At 46.1% G+C, this 24,006-nt stretch overlaps 1 protein-coding gene across 2 annotated transcripts in view; it reads right to left on the bottom strand.

Annotated features, from left to right (window-relative positions):
• The window catches only part of LOC146830203 (uncharacterized), a 191,604-nt gene that overhangs the window by 21,609 nt on the left and 145,989 nt on the right, over positions 1–24,006 (bottom strand). For both annotated transcript variants that reach the window (XR_014961137.1, XM_085604033.1), the window contains exon 2: positions 7,204–7,320. Coding sequence is in view for 1 of the 2 variants with exons in the window: in XM_085604033.1 (XP_085460159.1) it covers positions 7,204–7,320 (117 nt within the window). In the remaining variant the exon portion in view is untranslated. The remainder of the gene's footprint in view (positions 1–7,203; positions 7,321–24,006) is intronic.

Raw genomic sequence — 24,006 nt, 5'->3', positions numbered from 1 at the left:
AAGAGGACCTCTGAGTTTGGTAAAGGAAGGCTGGGAGCAATCTCCCAGGAAACCTCCCCAGAATGTATATAGTTACATGCTGGCCTTCCGAAACCAGACTCGGCGTTTCAGGCAACTTGCTGAGGCAAATCTGGAAGCCAGCCAGGAGGAGATGAAGCGGTGGTACGACCGGAATGCCACTCTGGTAGAGCTTCAACCTGGACAAAAGGTGTGGGTCTTGGCCCCAGTGGAGCCGTGTGCACTTCAGGATAAGTGGACCGGTCCATTTGAGGTTGTGGAGCGCAAAAGTCCTATCACCTACTTGGTGGACATGCAGACTCCCAGGAACCCTTTGAGGGTCCTACATGTTAACCGCCTTAAGCCCCACTTAGAGAGGACCGAAGTGGGCATGCTGCTGGCCACTGATGATGGAATGGAAGAGGAGACCGAGCCTCTTCCTGACCTCTTAGTGGCCTCTGAGAAAGATGGGTCAGTGGATGGAGTTAACCTCTCACCCACCCTGACGCCCGAACAACAGGAAGACTGCCGCCACTTGCTGGGACAGTTTTCCGACCGATTCTCCCTGGTTCCTGGTGTCACAGATTGGTGCGTCCATGATGTGGACACAGGAGACAGCTTACCTGTGAAGCACAAGGCTTACAGGGTAACTGACAGGGTCAGAGCTTGCATTAAGGAGGAGGTCTCCAAAATGCTTGCGCTAGGGGTGATTGAGTCCTCCAGCAGTCCTTGGTCCAGCCCCGTGGTCTTGGTCCCCAAAGCTGCTGCGCCGGGAGCCACACCTGAACTCCGGTTCTGTGTGGACTACAGAGGACTCAATTCAGTCACGAAGACTGACGCGCACCCCATCCCCAGAGCTGATGAGCTCATTGATCGGCTGGGGGCTGCCCGGTTCCTCAGTACGTTTGATTTAACGTCTGGGTACTGGCAGATCGCCTTGACCGATGGGGCCAAAGAGAGGTCAGCATTCTCTACACCAAATGGGCACTTCCAGTTCCGAGTCATGCCATTTGGGATGAAGAATGCCCCTGCCACCTTTCAGAGGTTGGTCAACCAGGTACTGGTTGGGCTGGATGCGTTCAGTGCCGCCTACCTGGATGACATCGCAGTGTTCAGTGCCACCTGGCCTGAACACCTGCGCCACCTCTGGGAAGTGTTGATGGCGCTGCGCCGAGCAGGCCTCACGATCAAGGCAAGCAAGTGCCAGATCGGGCAGGGTTCCGTGGTGTACTTGGGACACCAAGTGGGGAGTGGCAAGGTGGCACCCTTGCAACCCAAAATTGAGACCATCCTGGCTTGGGAACCCCCCAAGACGCAGACCGCAGTGAGGGCCTTCCTGGGGCTCACTGGGTACTACAGGAGGTTTGTCAAGGGCTATGGAACGATCGTTGCCCCCTTGACAGAGCTGACTTCGAAGAAGCAGCCCAGGAACGTGATTTGGACTGACACCTGTCAGAAAGCTTTCGACACCCTGAAGACTGCCATGTGCACGGCGCCCGTGCTCTTGGCCCCTGACTTCTCCAGGGAATTCCTAGTCCAGACAGACGCTTCAGAGCATGGTGTGGGGGCTGTTCTTTCACAGATGACTGAGGAGGGCTGGGACCAACCCGTAGCCTTCATCAGTAGGAGGTTACTTCCACGGGAAAGTAGGTGGAGTGCAATTGAGCGAGAAGCGTTTGCTGTGGTCTGGGCGCTGAAGAAGCTAAGACCCTACTTGTTTGGGTCTCACTTCCGGGTTCAGACGGACCACAGGCCCCTCAGATGGTTGATGCAAATGAGGGGTGAAAACCCGAAGCTGTTGAGGTGGTCCATCTCCCTACAGGGTATGGACTTTACGGTGGAACACCGTCCTGGTACAGATCACGCCAACGCTGACGGTCTGTCCAGGTATTTCCGCCTTAGTGACGAGGAACCCCCTGGGCAAGGGTAGTTCTCCCCACATTTCAGCTGGAGGGGACACGTGTTAGACCTGGCACCTTGGCGTGAGTTTCCCTTCCACTTTTTTTGATGGTGTGCCTCGACTGTTTTGCTGGTGTTGTCCGCTCAGGGCACTGCGCCACGGCTAATCCGTGCCGCAGTGCAAGTGCTCCCTAAGTAAAATGTACCTGTAATTGATGTTCCTGATTGGTTTATTGGATTCACTGTCAGTCCCCAGTAAAGTGCACCAGGGGTGCCAGGGCTTGTGAATGCCAATGCTGCTGGTGGGCTTGCAGCGCTGGTTGCGCCACCCACGGAAGCGGCCTTGTAAAGTATGTCTAGGGTCTGCCACCGCAGACCCTGTGCGCGGTCCGGGACCGTCGCGCTGACTGCGCAAGTGCCCCCACTTGCCAGTCCCTAAACCTTCCCTTACCTACATATTAGCCACCCCTCTGGTAGGCCCAAGGGCAGGGTGCATTGTAGGCATAAGGTAAGACATGCCCTGGTGTGTGTGGCATGTCTTAGTAGTGAATTACAGCCCTTTCCGTTCTTCACTATTGAAGGCTACCTGCTCTCCATAGGCCAGAATGGGCTGCCGGGATCACGCCAACGCTGTGACCCCAGTGGACTCAGAGAGCATGGTAGAAGTGTCAAGTTTAGTATGCCTGAACTCAGGATGATAAAATACTTCTTGTAGTCAAGTTTATTTTAATATCCTGGGTTTGTAAATACTACTTTTAGAAAGTTAGTATTTACTGACCTGACCATCTCAGTCCGCCTCTGCTGTGTGTGTGTGTGTTCTGCCTAGCAACAGTAAGGAGCAGGGTGGGGGGATCCCCAGAGACAGGTTGGCTGCCAGGTGGTGGGTAGAGAGATTACACCAGGATGGGTGGGAGGAGTCCACCTTGACTCTTGAATAGACCTGTGCTCTGCCACCACAAAGCCGGCGCCGCCCCCTGTGGAGCGGCTGATGTCTCTGCCCTGCTGCTGAAAGGAAAGAGCAGAGTCACCATAACAAAGTGCTCCAGAACTGGACTGAGCCAGGCCTAGGCCCCCTGGCGCTAAAGAACAAAAGAATTGGTGTATAAAAGTAGGAGCCTGGCTCCTAAGAAATCAGAATCCTGTTTACCACAAAGGACCTCTGCCCGACTAGAAGGAGAAGAAGACGCCGGAGGAGCTGGCCTGCTGCTTGCCTTGCTGAGAGAGGAGAGGAAGAGACTTACTGAAAAGACTTTGCTACTTTGTGCTTGAACATTCTCCAAGGGCTTGATCTGAGCTTGCCCCCTGAACTGAACCCCAGGAACAGTGGGTTCTCTGTGCTTCTTGCTCGTCCTCCAATTCGAGCCGTGTGTGCATCCCGCTGGAAAAGAGACTGCGCCCCTCATCGCCCCTCCTAGGGCCGTGACACCCAGAAGCTCGCCTGCCTCAATCCCGTGAGAGCCCCGCTCCGTCCCGAGCCGCTCTCTGTCCCCGGGCCAGGCCGCCTGCATCCCTGTCACCGCCTGCCATTGGAGGGCGCTGAACGTGCTATCACCCCTCCTGCCGGAAGCCGTCCGACGACTGTGATCTACGCCGGGTCACCCAGCTGCACTGACCGTGCCCTGCGACCCCGCTTCGCTATCCCCGGACATCTCTGGCCGCGCCGCCCCCGCTGTGGAGACCCTCTTGCACCGCCGTGCTAAAGGGTCGCTGGCCGCGCCTGCCTACGTGCCTACACCTGCTGATTGAGGACCCAAGAACACTTCCCAAGCCGAGAGTCGCACCGACCTGTGCTGACTCTCCACATCACGAAAGAAGTTCCAGCATCGGGCTCGGGGCCCGCAACGCCTTATTTCCCCGTTCGCAGGAGTCGATCTCTGTGAGTACTGGAACCACAAGTAACATTTGCAAGAGACTACAAGGTCTCCATTTGAAGCTACGAACAAAGAACTTTTGCCTGCTTTATAACCTGGTGGCCTAGCGAAAACGTTATTGGTCTTGTGATAAGTCTGCTGAGATATATATACCTTATTTTTACATAAAGAAGCGTATTTTTATATATATCCAAGTCTGGTGTCCGTTTCTGGGGGGATTGATGTATTTACTGTGTGTATGATTGTAAGTGCTTAGCCAACAACGCCTGAGGAATCGCCTTGGCTGCTCACGCCACGCACCTAGAGGGTGAGCAAGGGTCATTCGCGAGGGGTTATCCTGCGCCCTGACGTGGAGGAGAGGGTTCCTGCTTGTCACAAGGGCAACCTTGCGCCAACCAGAGATCCCCGACTCTAACATGGATGTTCCAGTAATCTGGGCCAACCTATTCCCAGCCCCCTTGTATGCAGATGATGCACAAAGACCTAGGGCACTGCGTCCCATACTACATGCCTTTACCAACTTCATGGCCTCCCTCGACCTGAAAACTAATTTTGCCAAGTCCCACGTCATGTCTTGTGGCCCTAAGTGCAGGCCCCTATCAACCCTGCCAATTGGCCCCATCGGTCTGACCAGTAGAAGCACCTTCCCCTATTTGGGTATTTATTTCTCCTCCCAAGGGTCATGGTCTTTTAACATCTTTTATCGTACAACAAAATGTTCTTCGGCATACAGGTCCCTATGCTCTCTTCCCTAATCCCCAGGGTGGTGGATTTCTAGACATATTGTTAAAAATGTATAAACCCCAGTGCCATCCAATTGCTATGTATGGTGCCGAGTTATGGGGCATTTCCAACTGTAAGGCAATCCAGCATGAAGAAAACAGATTTCTAAGGAGACTGCTGGCACTTCTCATCTCTGCTGCTAATTACATCAACCCTAAAGAACTGGGGCTGCGATACCTGGAAGACTTGATCCGTGACCAGCCTGCCCTGCTCTGGTTATCAATATGGAAAAACCTTGAGTCCACTCTAACAAAAGACACAATACTGGACTGCCTCTCCCTGGATAAAGGTTTGCAAATCCCTTGGATTTGTTATGTTAAGACCGTTTATAATCGAAAAGGGATGAAATCTTTTTTCCAGGCTCCCTCAACCTGTTTTTCATTAAGAAAAAGGAGTGTGACAGAGGCTTTTTTGCAGCTTGATGAGTCCCAGCGGCTCAGGAGTCTCCAGACTAAATTGTATGGGATGAGAGGCAATACATAAGCAATAAACATTAAGGTAAATACAAATTTATGGAAAACAAGTTACACGTAAGTAAGCTCAAAGTGTCTTTTATTCTTTGTTGTACTCCATGAGAAATCAACCAGCCAACGTGTTTCGCCCAAGCATGGGCTTCTTCGGGTCAATGAAATATAGTAAGAGAACACAAAGGGTAGCAGGTTGAATTTAATAGAAACGTCCAAATGGAATCTAGTATCAAAAACTTAAAAACTCATGAAGAATAAGTCTTTTGCAGAGTTTCATCCAATAGGGAACAGGAAACCAGGGAAAAAGAGCGATACTGCTCCCAATTTTAGAGTCCGAAAACAAATTGCGTTATGCTAGCCGAGTAATGGCTACTAACTGAGCAGTAATCGTTTAGAGCCGTGTTAGCGGTATCCCTACGTCCATGGAATATTGGCAAAGCACTGATGAGATATGCTGTTGCAATTTGGCTCTGTATGAGATATTTTATCCTTCTAGCTGAGGCATTTTATATATCTGCCAAATCTTAGTTTAAAATCTTATGATGTAAAATGTGTTTATCATTTTCTGTTTGTGAATAACTTTTATGGCTGCCACAATGCTGCCGAGCAAAGTTTTGAATTGATTGTATTGATTGATTGAGTCCAAATTTCAAACCCACTGCATCAAACAGACAAGACGAAAAGATTAAAGGGACCTTATTACCAATGGAAACGTCAACCATAGCCACATTTATAGACATGTTATGCAATAGACTACCCGCTAATCTAATACAAATGTCTTTAAAAATAGCTGAGAAAGAGATTTTATTCCGCAAAATGTTCATTCCACCCAGCCCCTGGACCAGCAATAGCTGTTTTGATATCACCTAATAGAAATTTAATTGAATAATGAAATTGCAGAGAAAAGAGAGAACTAGCAGGACACAAGGCATTATACAAACATAGAGATACATTGATCAAAGTATTGGTTAGATCTGGTATATAACTAGACATTCAAATGTTAAGCTGAAGACTTTGGCAATTGATACATTTTGTCAAAAGATACATTAATATTTCAAAGTAAATTTGAGAGTCAATTGAAATTACAAATGCAGGTGTCCTGTTTTATTTATAAAAGTGAAATTAAGTGATGCATGTTGAACACCCTTACGCGTCCTTTCTTCGGGTTCAATGTGTAAATGTGTATCCTTGTCCTCTGGCTCCTATCGTTGATTCACCCCAGCCGGTCCTTGCTTTGAGGGAGGGATAGGGGCGCACAAGAGTTTGCAAACAATGCCTTCAGTAATCTCTCCCAAAGATTCAGTCCTAAGCACAATGCACAGAGTGTGTCTTCTGAGCCACAATTAGGGATTTGCTTATAAAGAAGGGCGTGTTCTGAGCCACAATTCGGGATTGACTTATAAAGAATGGTGTGTTCTGAGCCTCAATTAGGGATTGGCTTATAAAGAAGTGTGTGTTCTGAACCTCAATTAGGGACTGACTTACAGGAAGGGGCTTGTTCTGAGCCTCAGTTAAGTATTGGCCTACAGAGAAGGGTGTGTTCTGATCCTAAATTAGGGATTGACTTATAAAGAATGGTGTTTTCTGAGTTTCAATTAGGGATTGGCTAATAAAGAAGGGAAATTCTGAGCCTCATCTAGGGATTGGCTTATAAACAATGCCATGTTCTGAGTCTCATTAAGGGATTGTCTCATAAAGAAGGGTGTATTCTGAACCGCGGTTAGGGATTGGCTTATAAAGAAGGGCGTGTTCTGAGCCTCAATTAGGTATTGGCTTTACAGGAATGGGTGTGTTCTGAGCCTCAGTTAGGGACTGGCTTACAGCAAGGAGTGTGTTCTGAGCCTCGTTTAGGAACTGGCTTACAAGAAGGGGTGTGTTCTGAACCTCAATTAGGTATTGGCTTACAGAGAGGGGTGTGTTCTGCAAGGAGGGCACAGCAGTGGTAGTGGGGAAAGTCTGGATGTAAACAGAAAACAAGTTAGAAGCAGCACATGTGTTATTACACTCATGGCCCTTCGGAGCAATACCATCACATAGAGCCTAGAAGAATTATTGCAAGATGTACCCTGGTGAATATGCAGAGCTTTTTACATCACTGATACCCTGCCAATTAGTTTGCTCTTGTTATTGTCTATAGCTCTAATAATGAAACACAAGACTTTACATCAAGGTCTGTGCGTGCTTACATAAGTAGTCCTTCACTTTCATGCAGTAGGATCCTAGGTCCGTGGAGCAGTTGGTGTAGATCTGGCATGTGGGATGATCTGGCCGATCTGAGCACGAGTAGCAACTCAAAGCATGGGCTGAAAAGGGAAACAAACAGTTTGTTAGAGATACTCCAAGGGGCAACAGGACCTCTCGCCTCCAGAGCATGATGCTGTGGAGCACTTGAGGTCCTTAAAAGTATTATGTACATTTAACACATAAGTGATATTTCCTCCAAAGTCCATACGACTCCCACCCTCTCGTATGGCTTGTGGCTACACAGTGTGTGGTAGGCAGAACTAACAAATACCAGATACCACCCGGTACATACAGGTACATACAATTCTGTTTTAACGTACAAAACCATCACTACATGCTTTGGCTTATGAGTGTCCCACACACCATCACCTTCAGTGGTGGGCACGAAGGGGAAGCCATGATGCTGTGGGGTATTTGAGGCCCTTAACATTATTGCACAAAATTAACGCATGGGGAACTATCTTCCAGGGGGCACAAAGTTCCCTCCCCTGCATCATGCATAGAAAGAGGAAATAACAAGGAGAAATAAAGATATTTCTATTTATTATGTCTCACTTAGAAAGGCATAGCATTTTGACTCATTCCCAGTTTTATGAGCTTTAGCAAATCTGAGAATTCCCCAAAATCCATGGGTGGATGCATGCTGCACACATGGAAAGCCTCCCACAGGCGGTGTATCGCAATGCAAGGGGCTGCATGACTTAACATTTTCTTTTCCAAGCCGAGCAAGGGGGCACATATTGGACTTGTGTGGCTTAGTAAATACCACCTATCATTTTGCGTTGCACCAAAAAGAAGTAGCTCAAAAGTGGCGCAACCATGGCATCAAATATTTCTAAATCTGGGCACTAGTTTCCCAATCTTTCCTTAATCTTGAAGTTCCGTTTAAACATGGTGGACCACGGGGCATGGTTTGGATCTCAAGGAAGATGGAGGCTTGAGCCTGCACCTCCTCTCATGAAGACAAGCTTTTCAACATAAATCCATCCTTTTAGGCCAATTGTAAGGCTATAATAATGCTGACGGCTGCAGCTTGATGTAGGGTGCCAATTCCTTGCATTAAACCCGACAACACCTGCTCGGCGCCTAGTACGGAGATACTAGAAAAAGCACACTGGCAATGTGGGATCCAAACGGTGCACTAGTGTGTAATTAATATCAATTCTGCTTCCTCCAACGCTCTACGTTTGTGACCCCATTGACAAGAGTACACCCCAACACAAGGTCAAGAAAAAACAAATGAAAAGGAGCATTCAATTCTATACAGGATTATCTGTTACAAAATCAGCAGATGGTTAAACTGTTCTCCATCAACAGATCAAGTAGTCATGATGTGATAAATACATCACATCACAGCTGGGCCGAATGGATTGCTTCTATCAAATTGGCATTTTTTTAATAAAATTGGAGTCAAAGCAAATCGCAAGACTCCTGAATAACTTTTATTCATCACATCATGACTACTTGATCTATTGCTGGAGAACAGTTTAACCATCTTTTGGCCTAGTACGTAGACTTTGGAAGCTGACAGTTCTCTCCCGCCTCACTGCTTCATTGAGCAAGCTACGCTATGTCGACTGCGAGGGTCCCGACAGCCCAAGACTTGAACTTGAACTGCAGAACATAGATTATGGACGGCAGCATCGCCATACAAGCAAGGTTGCCAGCGAGACCTTAGAAAAACTACGGCAATATATACCTACCTGACTGCCTGCCTGATCCTAACGTGGAGGCAGTTTGCGGATTCTAGGAGGGCGGCCATTCACAGAAAACCTAGCACTCCATCTAAAGATCACCGCAATCTGCGCACCTGAATTTAGACAACGCCTAGTGAGAAACAAACTAATCTGTTAAACTGTTAAAAAATGTACACACTGTACTCAGCAGGAACTCTAACAGGAACTCTAACATGGTGGCCATTTGCGAATCATAAAATGGCGGCCGTCCACAAGTGGCAGAATGCTAGCAAAAATGAACAGAATACTCTGAAAAAAAACACAGCGTCCTCTGTGCTCTCCATATTTGATACCTGCTGCAACTAAAGAGATGTGTTGATTAATGAGCACTGTGTAATGCATCAACATTTACAAGCTTCCCAGCATAAGGTTTTTTAGAAAAATGCCATCTCTCAACTGGCTCTACAAACCTGGCTTTATCAACTGTCGTGTGGCGAGTGGGGACATTGTCGACATCACTATGGTAGCATGAGCCTTTCAGCTATTATTCAACTTTGAGCACGTTACTAGCTGCTTTTATTTTGCAACAACTCTGTCTGTGCCTTTCACATGTGAACTGTTCACTGTGTTAGTTCTCTGCCTGTTCCTGGAGTTTAGTCTGAGCATTGTGTGCATGGTCGATAAACCTGGATTATGAACTGTTGGTGGGTCCTTTGTTGGCTTATGACCAGGACTGTTCCAGGGACGACCGCTTGATGTATGCAGTTGCTCTTGAAGTTCTGGCTGGCTCGAGAACCTGTGCTTCTGCGTAGCACCTCTTACAGCAGAGTGTCATCGAATTTCACGCAGGTTGCCCACCAATGCTCATCGAAGCAAGGATTATGAGGAGCATGTCTGTTCATTTACTTTGCTTGATTGGATAGCAAACCTCTTTGGAGAAAGGGATGCCGATGCTGTTTTGGAACTGATCGCCTTCTAAAGTACCTGCAAACTTTTCCCTGTCGTTGGACAGTCCTAGTCTAACTTGGGAACCCACCCACAAGGCAGACCTTTTGAAGTTTTATGCAGCAACTTCTACATGCTTTTCCATAAAAAAAAATATTTTTGTTTGTCTTGTTTCAACAAAACAAAAAAAAACATTGTCATTCTTTTTGACTTTTAAATGCAGCTTATTGCGAATAGCTTTGGTTCTGCTTACCTACATGTTCTCTTAGCATCAGTGCTACTGACCTAGCCAAGGGGAGGGTGTCGCATGGCCGGTGCCGACATCACTAAGTTTGCATGAGCCTTTCAGCCATGATTCAGCTTTAGGCACGTTACTAGCTGCTTTCATTTGCAACAATTCTGCCCGTGCCTTTCACATAGGAACTGTTCACTGTGTTCGTTCTCTGCCTGTTCCTGGAGTTTAGTCTGAACATTGTGTGCAAGGTCGATAAACAATGCCCCTTGTTATTCTGTTCTGGTCACGCCCTAGCACTAACATACCAATGCAGCTGGTGGGGGGCTAGCATTTTGATATTACAGGGATGCATGCATGGGGAGCACACACTTGGAGAGGGACCTTTCCAGGGAGAAGAGCAAGGTGGTTCCTAGGATGTAGATCTATCATCTAGGCACTAAGGTATGGGGTCTGCTGACAAAGCCCAGGGATCTTCTGTTATCTAATAGTACCTATTTCTAGCAAGGGAAGGGAGGTTAGGCTGAACTGTCTTTTCCTATTGTCTTTTCATTATGACATCTCCCTTTATGATATATGGCCTAGCTGCGATGCTGACAATGTTTGTATTATGCATTTTCCTGCTTGTTGTGGCACGTATACTGCATTTTAGAGCACGTTAGTTAAAACAAATATTAAAAACTATTTCATATCTCTGTCAGACTTTATTGTGGACAAAAACAAGAGTGCGAGTGAAAGGGTGTTTCTCGTTACCGCAGTTCCTGAGAGAGTCGGGAGTGTTGAGTTCTGGGGTGTCTAATCATTTGCTACTCTGTGAGTGTGTAGGAGAGCGAGTGAGACACTATAGCTAGTTGGTCCTGTACTTGTGGGCACTAAGGTGGGGGGAAGGCTTAGCCCTCATATACTGAGTTCCCATAATCCTGGGCATAGTTCTGTGTATGTGCAGAATTCCTGCAACACAACCTGGCATCTGAAGTAGCCCATGCGAGTACAGACGAGCCTAAGCAAGCCTCATACTAATATTCACACAAACACCATACAAACCTTTGCTGTAGGAAAAAAAAGAGAACGGATGGAGACACATAGAAACACTGATAACCAAACCTCATGCAAGCCTCATGAAATCCTCATGAGATCCTATGCTGTATAAGAAGAAGGATTAAAGCGTAAAGTGTGTCACGCAAGCCTAAACTGTAATTCTTTCTAAGTAACCTCTGGGAGCTGACTATCGTCTCCTGAAGTGTGTGTATCCCGTTCAATGTGTGTATCTCATTCAAGTAACTATCTCCACCAGTAACTTGCGAACTACATTGATCTGCGTGTCTACAACCAAGGGACGAGCCCTGACCAGCCTCTAGGGCTAACCTTGCCATTGTCTCTGCCACCCACCACTATTATGAGGGTAATTCTGCTCTCTATCAAGCCTCTAGGAAGTATTTCTCTAGAGAAAAAAAGTCCGACAACCACAACAAAACAAGCCTGAAAAGAATCAAGGTGGATCCCCCAAATCCAGTTTCACCTAATAAAAATAAACAACACATCAATTCAACCATGGAAACTATCTTGGAAAAACTCGCAGAAGTTCACGATGTAGCCCAGTCAACTAAAGAAAACACAAATATTATGCAAAATGAAATCTTCGTAATCTGTCAAGACATTAGAGAAACCAACTCCAAAATTGCAGAACCGTAAAGTAGGATCAGTCACCTCGAGGACTCAGAAGCTAAAGTGACTAAATCCCATCAAACACCCAATATCACCTCAAACTTACTCACCAAACAACTTTCGGACTTAGTAGATAGAAACAGACGTGGAAAGCTCTGAATATTTGGAATCCCGGAAGGGGAAGAAGAAGCAGCTAGATCATGCATCACCTTTTTGGAGAAATGATTAAAACAGGACACAAATCTGGTATTCAACAAACCCCTAGAACTTGATAGGGCACTCAGAGTTCCAACAAGAAAACTGCCCATTCAAAGGGCTCCAAGTCCAATCATTTGCTAACCACTCTGCTACCAACATGTGGAACTGATCTTATCTTTTATGAGGAAAAATAATCACATTCTCTGGAAAGGTAACAACAGTTTAATATCCCAGGATTAATGCAAAGAAACAGTTGAAACTAGGAAAGGCTTTCTGGCCCTCCGGCCATGAACTTTCACTTCTCATTTGCAGGTCCATCCAAACATTGCGTTTTAGTACGAGAGACTCCACATATATTTACTGATCACATAGCTTTGAAAAAATGAATTGACGAAAAAGAAGAAGCACTAACGGACACCTCAAATCACGGCTCTACAAGCTCGAGATCCTAGCCTAACAATACTCGCATTAACAATAACATTATCATTAACTCACATTAATCCGTTGAGCGTACACCAACATGATCTGAACTAATTATCAGGGCACTACTTCCGCCTTCAAATGCTTGAGTGACCAACACATGTGAGATATAGTTCTCTGGGTCAATATTCACTCATAAACTTGTTGTCACATCTTGACAGGTCTGTTAGCGTCGGACCTATTCGCGCTGAAATGTTAAAGTTGAAATGTGCTCTTTTTAACTGATATGCATGCCATCCATACACACGGGTGCCCTTCTGTCTCATTGCTGGTGATACCCTTGCTCTTATTTATCGTCGACCTACTGGCACTATGTTTCCTTACTGAAAAGATCATATTGCACAACTCTATAGAACAATAGTAGATAAGTATGCATTAAATGATTAGTACTCACATAGAACTTAGGGGCTTGTTAGTTACAATTACTACGATTGTTAAAGTTTGTCTCTTAAAATGTTTTGATACAGTGGTCGACTGGAAAAATAAAATTATACTCTGACGGTTACATATAGAAACTAATGTAAGTAATAGGAAACTTTTGGCCCATTGGCCTCAAGTTCCAAGACTGCTATTGAGTATGCCTTAACTTCACAGAGTATTTGCAGATAATTAGAAATGTTTATACTGGGAGAATGGTTCTATCTCTTTATCCATTCCTCTTTTCGCCATACCTGTTCATTACTTGGCGGGGAGGGGAAGTGGGGGGCTGGGGTGTGGTGGTGGGAGGTGTTTATGGTACAACTTTTCTGCTTTGTATGCTTAGTTTTTCCGTTTATTTTACTACTATTATTGTTTCCTTAGCAACTTATAGTTTTATCGGTCACCCAGTTGGCCTTACTATGGGAATTTTGGTCAGCACGTCCATGACCATGAAATTCCAGGTTGTTCTCAACTATAGTACAACTACTTCTACTTCTATATTACCAATTGTTAAATTACAATTTGATAACTCTATCAGGAAAAAGCATCCCTTTAGGACATTATGCCTAAACCCAGGCAATAGAAGACCTCTAAATATTCGTATGATGGCCCATAAGTCATGTAGATACACACTCACATAGGAATATACACACACTGCTCAATCTTAAGTTCCCATATATCAAACATTCCTGATGGTCTCGGCTCAGCAAAATATTAAGATAATATCCTTAACCATAAAAGGTATTGTAGGAAAGTAGGATCTGCTTCTTATAGTTACCCCCACTTTTTGCTGATGTCTCATTGTTTTTGGACTAGTCTGACTGGGATCCTGCTATTCATGACCCCAGTCTATCTGCTTTCTCCCTTAAATTGTATTTATGTACTTTAGGTACACTCCAGATTGGATACTGGGGGTACCCTTATAAGTCCCTAGTATATGGTACACATGTACCCTGGGCATAGGTACCCCAGAGGCCTCCCATGGGCTGAAGCATGAATTGTGCCACCCATGAGAGGCCATTCAAAATGACACTACAGGTATGCTACAGCAACCTGTGTAAGATGGTGCATGCACTTCTTACTATAGATATTGGTTCACTATATCTATATATGTATCACTACCCTTAAAACCTATCAGTAACCCCTATGGCAGGCTTTATCAATCCTGAAGGATGGGTGTTGGGTTTTACGTGAGAGGGTGCCCCTCCATGAGTAAGGCCCCTCTGCAGCTTTCGGAGACCATTCTCCGGGGTTGTATGTGATGCAGCCAGACATATGGATAAAGGTGCATTATAACTCACGGTAAATGCTATCTTTAAAATGGCTGCTTAGAAACATGTCGAGTTTGGTGTCAAACACCTTGGAATCATACCTCCACAGCGGTACCAGTGTGAGAGGTATGATTCCACCCTTCTGAGGGGACAGGTGTGGGTCACCGGTCTACCTGGTACCAGCTTTCTCAACCTGGGCAGCACAAAATGGATGCTGTCAACCACAGCCACGCGTCTGCCCTCAACGCACCTGGAGCACCCGACATCGATGGACATTCGACTACCGAGCCCCTGGTAACCTGAAGTGACCCACACTCTGTACCCCCTGCTTTCAGGTTCCTTCCTTCCTTCCTTCCAGAATCCAGGCTTGGATTCCACCGGACACTTCTCACCTCCACGGCAGCAATACTTCTTCTCAGCACACCATTGAAAATGACAGAGGTTTCCGACACCACTTAACCCCTATGCACCGGCTCCTCTGGGATAGGTAACGCGGGTACCTCGGTATCCACGGGTGGGTTTGCCTTAGAACCTCTTTGGTTCCAAAGGGTTTGCTTGAAGTCCTCTTCCAAGTATCTTGTAAAACTTTAACTGCGACTTTCTCATAGAGTTTTACGGAGCCCACGCTCGTGTTCACACACTGCACCTGTCCTCTGTGGGGTCCCGATCTACTCACCTGGGGTGGTTCCTTGGGGTCTCCGCGACTCTACGTGCTCTAGGCACTGCGTTTATTGAAGTTGTGATTGTTTTACCATTTATTTAGTACATGGTTCGGTCTTCCCCTGGAGCCCGCTGTGTATTGTGCTACTTACAACTGTTCTATTGATATCGTATTGTGTGCTTTGTGTTCTATTCTCATGTAGAGAATAGTAGAGAGTGTTTTAATAATAAATACATATTTTTATATAAACACTTTGTGGTTCTCCTTTCATTTAGTCATTCAGGAGGTGATATTCTGGTAAAACAAGCTGCTTTACATTCCTTCAAGACTCAGCCTGAAGGCTGCTCTCCAGAGCTACCACTAGGATAGCTTTCTAAAGGTTATCTTTGACCTCATACATCATAAGGGTCGTTTCGACTGGTGCAAGGTGCCCACTTTAATTAGTGGACATCATATACCAGGCCAATTTCTCACTGGTATGAATCATCCAGTCAAGAGAAGGAAGATACTTGTTTACATATACAAAAAGAAAAGTGACATTATTCTCTTGTAGGAAACAAGGATTGATTCCAAACAATTCAACTCACTTAGAAATAATTTATGCTCAGACGTGACAGGTTCTGCAGCCATAGGTCAGAAAAATGGGGTACTAACATTTGTAACAAAGAAAGCAAGCATTGACCTAGTCCCAAATACAGTTGACTCGCAAGGTAGATAGGTTATCTCACAATTAGTTAAACACAACACGGAAATTTACATCACAAATATATATGCACCCACCAAAGTTGACACTCAAGACAATTCCTGACTCAGCCACACACATACTTGCGAGGGACTTTGTGAGAAGTTGGCCTGGCATATGGTGGTCACTAGTTAAAGTGGACACCTTGCACCAGTCCAATTCGACTCTTATGGTAGATAGGTTTAAGACAACCTTTTAAAGAAAGCTATCCTAGTGGTAGCTGTGGAGAGCAGCCTTCCGGCTAAGTCTTTAGAGGAATGTAAAGCAGCTTGTTTTACCTTATAATCTCTTGAATTACTAAATGAAAGGACACCACACAGGTATATATATCAAATATATATGTAATTATTACTAGACACACTCTACTAATCTCTTTATGAGATTAGAAGTCAGGAACATATGCACAAATCAACGTTTCACAATAGATTAAGCACAAAAATGGCTGGGGCCCTAGGGGCGTACCAGACATATACTAAAAAAGAGACTTAAGAACAACGACTTGAGAAGGGACAAGGCCTAGGGCCTTCAGAAGCGCTGGGGTCTTACTAATCCACCCAAGGCAGGTAAGTAAAGGACCCATGGGAGACGCATGCAGTGTGAGAACACAGCCGTGGATCCCAATTGACTTCAATGGAGCAAGTCGCGGTTGGAATTTTAGAGTTTTAGGATACTTCGGGAGAGTCTACATGCAAGTCACTTACAGGGTAAGTAGTTCTAGAGCCAACACACACAGGAGCACTGTAGTGCTGGAGTTACCTCACCCAGGGAAGCCGGGTGCATAGGTGTCTTTAGGTGTCGGGTCGCGGCGTCGTTTTCAAGGGGAGCCAAAGAAGACTTGCTGCTTGTGAAGACAGGAGAAGTGTCCGGTGGAATCCAAGGCTGGATTCAGAAGAAGGAAGACCTGAAAGCAGAAGGGACAGTGTTCAAAGTCACTTGGCAGTGACTCGGGGCAAGGAAGCTGGATGCCCACAGTCATCGGGTGTTTTCAGGTGATCACAGGTGTCTTGACTCTTCAGCCACGAGGTCCAGAAGGCGTCGACGACAACCAGGAGCTGGATTCGGTGTGTCCCAGAAAGTCTTCAGCTTACTGCGGTGTCGGCGTCCAGATTGAATCCAACAAGCCTTGGCAACAGCAAGTCTTGTGGAAAGTGTAAAAAGTCAGCGGTGCAGACCAGCAAGGTCTGAGGGACTCACCCAGCAAAGGTAAGTCAGGGCAGTCCTGGAGCAAGCAGGAGAGCCCTTTGGAATTGTAGAAAAGTCTTCTGGGGACCCACAAGCCAGCCGGCAAGGGATTGCGAAGACGCCTCAGGAGGATTCACTCACCAGGAGCCCACGGTCACTCGGGACAAGGTAGGCCTCTGATCTTTGGAGGAAATCCTGCTGGAGGCTTGGAACATACGTGGTCCAATGCACAAGTTCATAGAACATCGTGAAGGGGTCTTCTGTGAAAATAGTGCCCGGGACCCAAGTATTGCGGTTCCTCCTCACTCGTGGGGTCCACTTGCCTCAACATCACTGGGGACTCACGATGGCCTTAGAGAAGTCAGGAAATCCACTTCCAGGGCTGCAGGGACTTCGGACTCCAGTGGGCGCGGGAAAGATTGCGATCGTTGATGCAAAGTTTTGGTGCCTGCCACGCAGGGGAGTCACTCCTTGACTCCAAGGGAGATTCTTCCGTCTTGCAGAGGTAGTGGAACATCGAAGGTCCAGGATTCTTCTTCAGAGCGTCGTCCAGGGATATCTAGTTTGCAATGGCAAGGGTTCCCTAACTTATACTAGTAGGAAGGAAGGGACTAGCTCTATGACCCCACGTATGGGAGGGTCAGGGGAGTGGGTGGCTACACCCACTTCCCTTTGTCCAGTTTCGCGCCAGAGCAGGGGCAGGTAGCCCCTGAACCGGTTTGAGCTGGCATATGCACAGAGGAGCCTACTGCTCCCCCAGTGCAGGACTTCAAAGCACTCTAAAAGTGCACCCACCCAGCCCCAATGCACTAAACCATGTCTAGGAGGTGGTTACATCTCCCTGTGACAGGATGCCTATTATTGGGCCTCCTCCACTGCGAGTTTCGGTCAGCAGCAGGAGGGTAGCCCAGTGTCTGTGACTGGTGGCATCCATTTTGTGATGCCAGGGCTCTTCAGGATTCTACCGTGTTTCCACAGTGGGTACATGTCTATCCCTCTAGAAGGGTGGCATCATACTCCCACACCAGTTACTGGTGTGGGGGTATGATTCCAAAGCGTTTGACACCAAACACGACATGTTTTGATGCAGCCATCCCAGAGTTAGCATTGACCGCGAGGTTATAATGCACTTAAGAGTATATGGTTTAACCGCATCCACAAACAGCTACAGAGAATGGACTCTGAGAGCTGCAGAGGGGCCCTGCTCAGGCAGAGACACCCCCTCACATGGAAACCAAGCACCCTGCCCTCAGGATTGATAGGGCCTACCTTAGGGGTGACTGATAGGTTTATATGTGTGTGTAGGTAGAGATATAGTGAACCTATATCTCAGTGAGGAGTGCTAACACTCCCTCACCCAGGCTGCAGTAGCAGGCCTGTGGTGTCAGATTTAGTCTTCTTCCCAGGGATGGCATAATGCATGCTTCAGCCCCTGGTAGGCCTGTAAAGTACCTATGATCTTGGTACCTAAGGTACCATATACTAGGGGCTCATAAGGTACCACAGTATCCAATCACTAGTTTAGCTTAGTTTTATCCATTTATAGAGCGCTTGGTTGCACCAGACGGTGTGTCCCCACGCTAAGACACATGAGAGGGAGCTGTTCTAGGAAGGCGAGGTGTAGGGCTTAAGACTAAGGGAATTCGGTCCTTCTGTACAGCCAGGTTTTTAGGTGTTTGCGGAAATCTCTTTCAGATGTCTCTGCTCTTAAGTGCATTGGCAGAGTGTTCCAAGTTTTTGCCGCCCTATATCTGAAAGAGCGAGCTCCTAGTCTGGCCTTGTATATCCTTGGTACTATAACCAAGGCCTTACCTAAGGACCGCAGGTTCCGGCCCGGAGTATATTCTGTTAGGAGAGACTGAAGGTATTTTGGGCTGGTCTTCCTGAGGATGCGGTGGCCATAACATAAAGTCTTAAAAATGATCCTCTCTTCCACTGGCAACCAGTGTAGTTTTTTTAGGGCGTTCTTTGAGTTCGCTCTTCTTGGTAGGCCGAGTACAAGTCGAGCGGCAGCATTCTGTACCCGCTGTAATTTGGCTAATCCCTCTTTGGTAGTACCGAGATAGAGGATATTGCCATAGTCCAGTTGGGAGGTTATAGTTGCATGGACAATAGTTTTTCTGGCACTAGAAGGCAGAAGATCGAGGATCTTGCGTAGGATTTTTATAGTTCCATAGCATTTGCCTGCTACCCTGTAGATCTGGTTGATGAAGTTCAGTTCAGAGTCAAAATAGATTCCTAAATTTTTAACTTCTGTTTTTGGGTTGGGCAGTTGTCCTAAGGAATCTGGCCACCATGCAGAGGACCAAATGGTTGGTGACCTGCCCACAACCATTACCTCCGTTTTATTACCATTTAACTTGAGGCAGTGGTTGGACATCCAAGTCGCTACTTCTGATAGGCAATTGGAAAAGCGGGAGGATGCTAGATCATCTTTTGCGATAATAGAACAATTAGTTGTGTATCATCCGCGTATGAAACAAACGATACATTATGTTGTTCTACATGTTCCGCTAAGGGACTTACATATAGGTTAAAAAGGGTAGGGCTCAATATAGAGCCTTGAGGAACTCCCTGAGTAAGAGGCATACTTTTGGATAAGTAAGGTGTTTGAGCCACTCTAAAACTGCGTCCCGAGAGAAAAGACACCAGCCAGTTTAAGTCTTTATTCCTCACGCCACAAGATTGTAGCCTATGTAGGAGCAGCTGATGTGATACAGTGTCAAAAGCCGCACTGAGGTCAAGAAGGATTAGTGCGGCCGTATCACCTTCATCGGCATGTTTCCTCAGTGCTTCAGTGGCGTACAGTAGTGCTGATTCAGTTGAATGGGAACTTCTGAAACCTGACTGTGAGGAGTGCAGTAGATCGTGCTTATTTATGTGATCAGTTAGTTGTCTGTTAGCTATTTTCTCCGCGATCTTTGCTACAAAAGGCAGTAGCGAGATCGGGCGAAGGTTTTCTAGTACCACATTTTTAAATTGAGTATTCTTTTTCAATGGTTTAACAATAGCCTGTTTCCATTTTACAGGGACCATGCCTTCCTGGAAGCAGCGAGAGATAATATCCAGGACGTGCGGCATAATAGGGTTTGCTCCTTCCATAATTATATCTGGTCTTGCACTGTCTACGGGGGAGCCAGATTTAATTCCTCTGGCTATATCAGTGAGTACCTCTAGACTATTAATGGTAAATTTGTCGTGTCCCTTCTATGTGAGGTGTTTTTCCAGAGTTACTAGCGTTGGTAGCTAATCTGGCTTCTATCGGGAAGGATTCGTAGATGTTCTTTACTTTAACGGCAAAGAACTCAGCTATCATGTCGCAGCTTTCCCTGGAGGAAGGTTGTTCATTCGTCTCTTTATGTGATTTGAGTGACTTCAGTATGGTGAATAATTCTTTAGGGGCATTTCTAGCTTTTTCGATTCTTTCGGTGTAGAAAGTGCCTCTGACTTTCTTAATTAGTGAGTGGTATAGTTTAAGTTCACGCTTATACTCCTCTCTAGTATTGCTGCAATAGTCCTTCCTCCATTTTCGTTCCATTTTTTTATATATCTTTTTGGCCTTCGCTAGTTCACTATTAAACCATGGTGCTGTAACACTCTGCCTTTTAGGGATCCTAGTGTATCTAATATGCACTCCATGTTGTTTAGAGAGAACAGAGAGGCTGGGGCCCTGATTAGCAGGGTCCCAGCCAGACTATAGCCAGAAACTAGTGTTAACATCAGAAAAAAAGTGGGGGCAACATAAGGTACAAATTCTACTCTCCTACAGACTCCAATCTACCTCTAGATCCAGCTCTGAATAGAAACTCACACTGCCCTTTCCGAGCCAATAAATCACACAAAATTCTTAGAAATACGTGTAAGCAATTTAACATGATCAATGCCTGGAGAATACAGAATCCCACAGAAAGGGAGTATACTTTCTACTTGTATCCCCATAATTCGTACTCATGCATTGATTACCTGCTCATTACCGGTAATGCCCTAAATAGGGTAGGTCAAACCTCTATTGAACCAAGAGTAATATCATATCATTCTTACATCTCCCTATCCATCACTGACCCTGCTCCTCAGAAAAAACAACCCCTTTTGGACATTTAATGATGAAGTTATCTCGTCAGAAACAAATAGGCGAAGCATTGAAGACGCGATTAGCAATTTTCTTAATGAAAACAAACTAGGCGACACCTCTGACCTCACGCGATGGGAGGCACTAAAAAGTACACTTAGAGGAGATATCCTCATAATAAGATCCACCATGAATAAAGAAGCTAACAGCAATCTACTGAGACCAGAAAAAAATTACAGAGCTTGAGAAAAAATTCTCCTCTAGAGATGGTATACTCCTCAACGAAATAGTGAAAAAGAAATACGAGCATAATAAAATTATAAACTCCAGAGGGGGGCATGGATTGATAAACAAAAAAGTATTAGACCCTGTAAATCCAATAAAGTTAAGAAGCATCATACTAGAAATTCAAACTCCAGAAAAACACAATAAATACATTATTAGACTCCAACAGTGCGACGCATACCAGTCCAAATAAAATATCAGAAATAATCAAATTCTGCATGACAAAAATTCAGAATTGAATGTCTCTAAATGCCAAAACTACTTAAGTAAATGCAAGCTGCCCACTCTATCCGAACAAAATAAATTATCAATCAATGGGCCAATAACCTTAGAAGAAATAGTTGATACAATTAAAAACCTTAAAACAGAAAAAGCTCCTGGACCAGACGGGTACAATGCCAATTTTTTTTATACTTTGCTACTCGTCTAATTTCTCCTCTTTTGAACCTGTTCCATCACTTTGCCAACACAGGGCGTGTGACAGGAACCCCGGCTGATGGAATCATCACGGTAATACCCAAGGAAGGGAAAGACCCCATACAACCTAAAAATTATAGACCAATCTCGCTGATAAATTTAGACTGTAAGATACATGCAATGATACTTTGTAACCAACTACAGAAACATATTTCCAAACATATACACCCCTCACAGGTGGGTTTTTAAGAAACAGACTCTCCAGCGACAATACGTGAATCCTGTGTCATGCTTTGGTAAAAGGCCAAATTAACAGATTCCCCCACAGTGGTTATAAAGTTGGATGCAGAGAAACCATTCGAGAAAGTCGATTGGACATACCTAAGAGCAAATCTTGAGAAATTTAATCTTGTCGACGATCTAATTCGCATGATAATGGTCATATACCACAAACCGTCTGCTAGGGTAAGAGGGGGCGGCACTATTTCCTCACCTTCCGACTTAAAGCAAGGCACCAGACAGGGATGCCCACTCTCACCCTTCCTATTTCTACTAGCTATAGAACCTCTCTTATTCCAGCTAAGACAAAATAAAGATATTTCAGGTCTCCCTTGCAACATATACAGTTTTTTCACGAAACATGCATCAGTCCATGTTTTGCTTCCAATTAATCAATGTGGGTGGTGTGTCAGATCCCCAGTGTTGCGCAATATCCCTTTTTGCAGCCGAGAGACCCAGTGTTACCCAGGTCCTCTCGGAGGTGGTGAGGTCAGTTGGCTCCCAAATGTTAAGGATGCAGCGCTTCGCCTCAGTGTGTATATGTTTGAGTAGGACAGACCTAAAGGTTCGGTGTATCGCTTGCCAAATCCACTGAATATGGTCACAGTCCCAGAGGATATTCATAAATGTTCCAACCTGTCCACAAACCCTACGGCACTCGCCCCTACCCCCCGTCCCATATGCATCATTTGTGGTCCGGTGACGTAGGTCCTATGGAGCATCTTCAGATGAACTAGCCGTAGTCGAGCGGATATACCCACCTCCCGGGAAGATGCCACTGCCTCCCGCCATTCATCTTCGTCCATTTCAAGACTGTCTGCCACCCATTTCCCCTTAAGTGTTTCTAGAGAATCAGGGGTATTGTGCAGGAGCTTCTTGTAGGTAAGGGAGACTGCCCTTTCTGGCAAGTTGCCACCCAGGAGTCTATCCTCTAGCGGGGAGGAGTCTGGGAGTGAGGTGCCCCTCGGTGTAGCCGAGTATAGGGCGTGACGAATCTGCAGGTAGCGAAAAAACTCAGTGTCCGCCATTTCAAAGCATTGTAATGTTGAAAACGGCACCACGTCCCACTTGGACCAGAGATCACCTATTTGCGAGATGCCAATTAGATCCCATCTATCGAACCCCTTGGAGGTCCTCAGCTGGCCAAGTTGTGCCTAATCCCACAATGGGGTGGCGAGGGTTAGCCTACCGTTCCAACCTATGCTTTTATTGACGTCATGCCAAATCCGTACGGCATGTTTGGTAGGGCCAGTGAGCAAGAGTTTTTCCCGAGGAGAGTAAAGGGCAACGCGATTGGTGGCTTGGTTGATTGCCGCCAGCTGAGACGCCCAATAATATTTCTTTAAGTCCAGGAGGCTAATGCCTCCATCGAACCAGTTGAGGACCAGTTTCTTGTGCGCTATACGGGGCCTCCCGTTCCATATCAATTCCCTTTGGAGACTCTCGATTTCTCTAAAGTAACTAGCTGGCACCGGGTTGGGCGCGTTTTGCAAGATATACAAAAAGCGGGCAGGGCCATCATTTTAAATAATGCTGCCCATCCCAGTAGCGAAAGAGGGAGCATCTTCCAATTGATGATGTCTCTCTGCAGCCGCTGTAGGGGTGGGCGCAAATTCCTCTCAAAATGCAACTTAGGGTCAGGGGTAACAAATATTCCCAGGTACCGAAACCACCCTGCGCAATCTGAATGGGGCAATCATCGAATAAACGATGTGGGAGACCCCTGAGCACATAAAGTATGGATTTGTCCCAATTAATCGAGAACCCAGAGTAATGCCCAAATACCGCAAGGATGTCAAGGATGCTCCTGAGTGATCTACGGGGGGAAGCTAAAAAAAGGAAGATGTCATCTGCATATAAGGATATGTGATCTTGCCAGTACACAGACCACCGCAGGCCTTGAATGACGGGGTCTTGTTGGATCCAGGCTGCCAAGGGCTCAAGGGACAATGCAAATAATAATGGTGACAGGGGACACCCATGGCGAGTGCCCCGGCTAAGTGTAAAGGCCGCCGATCGTTTGTTGTTCACTACTACCTGCGCCTGTGGTGCAGCATATAACAGTCTTACCCAGGAGATGGAACGGGGGCCGAAACCCAGCTTTTCAAGCACCGCCATGATATGGCCATTCTATGCTGTCGAATGCCATCGAGGCATCCAGAGAATGTACGATGGCATCTTCCTGTATCGTGTCAATTCTACCCAACATGCCATGTACACGCC

The sequence above is a fragment of the Triturus cristatus genome, chromosome 5_1 (genome assembly GCF_964204655.1).
Source record: "Triturus cristatus chromosome 5_1, aTriCri1.1, whole genome shotgun sequence".
NCBI lineage: Eukaryota > Metazoa > Chordata > Amphibia > Caudata > Salamandridae > Triturus > Triturus cristatus.
Note: the sequence above shows the minus strand (reverse complement) of the source record. Positions and strands in the feature narration are given on the sequence as shown.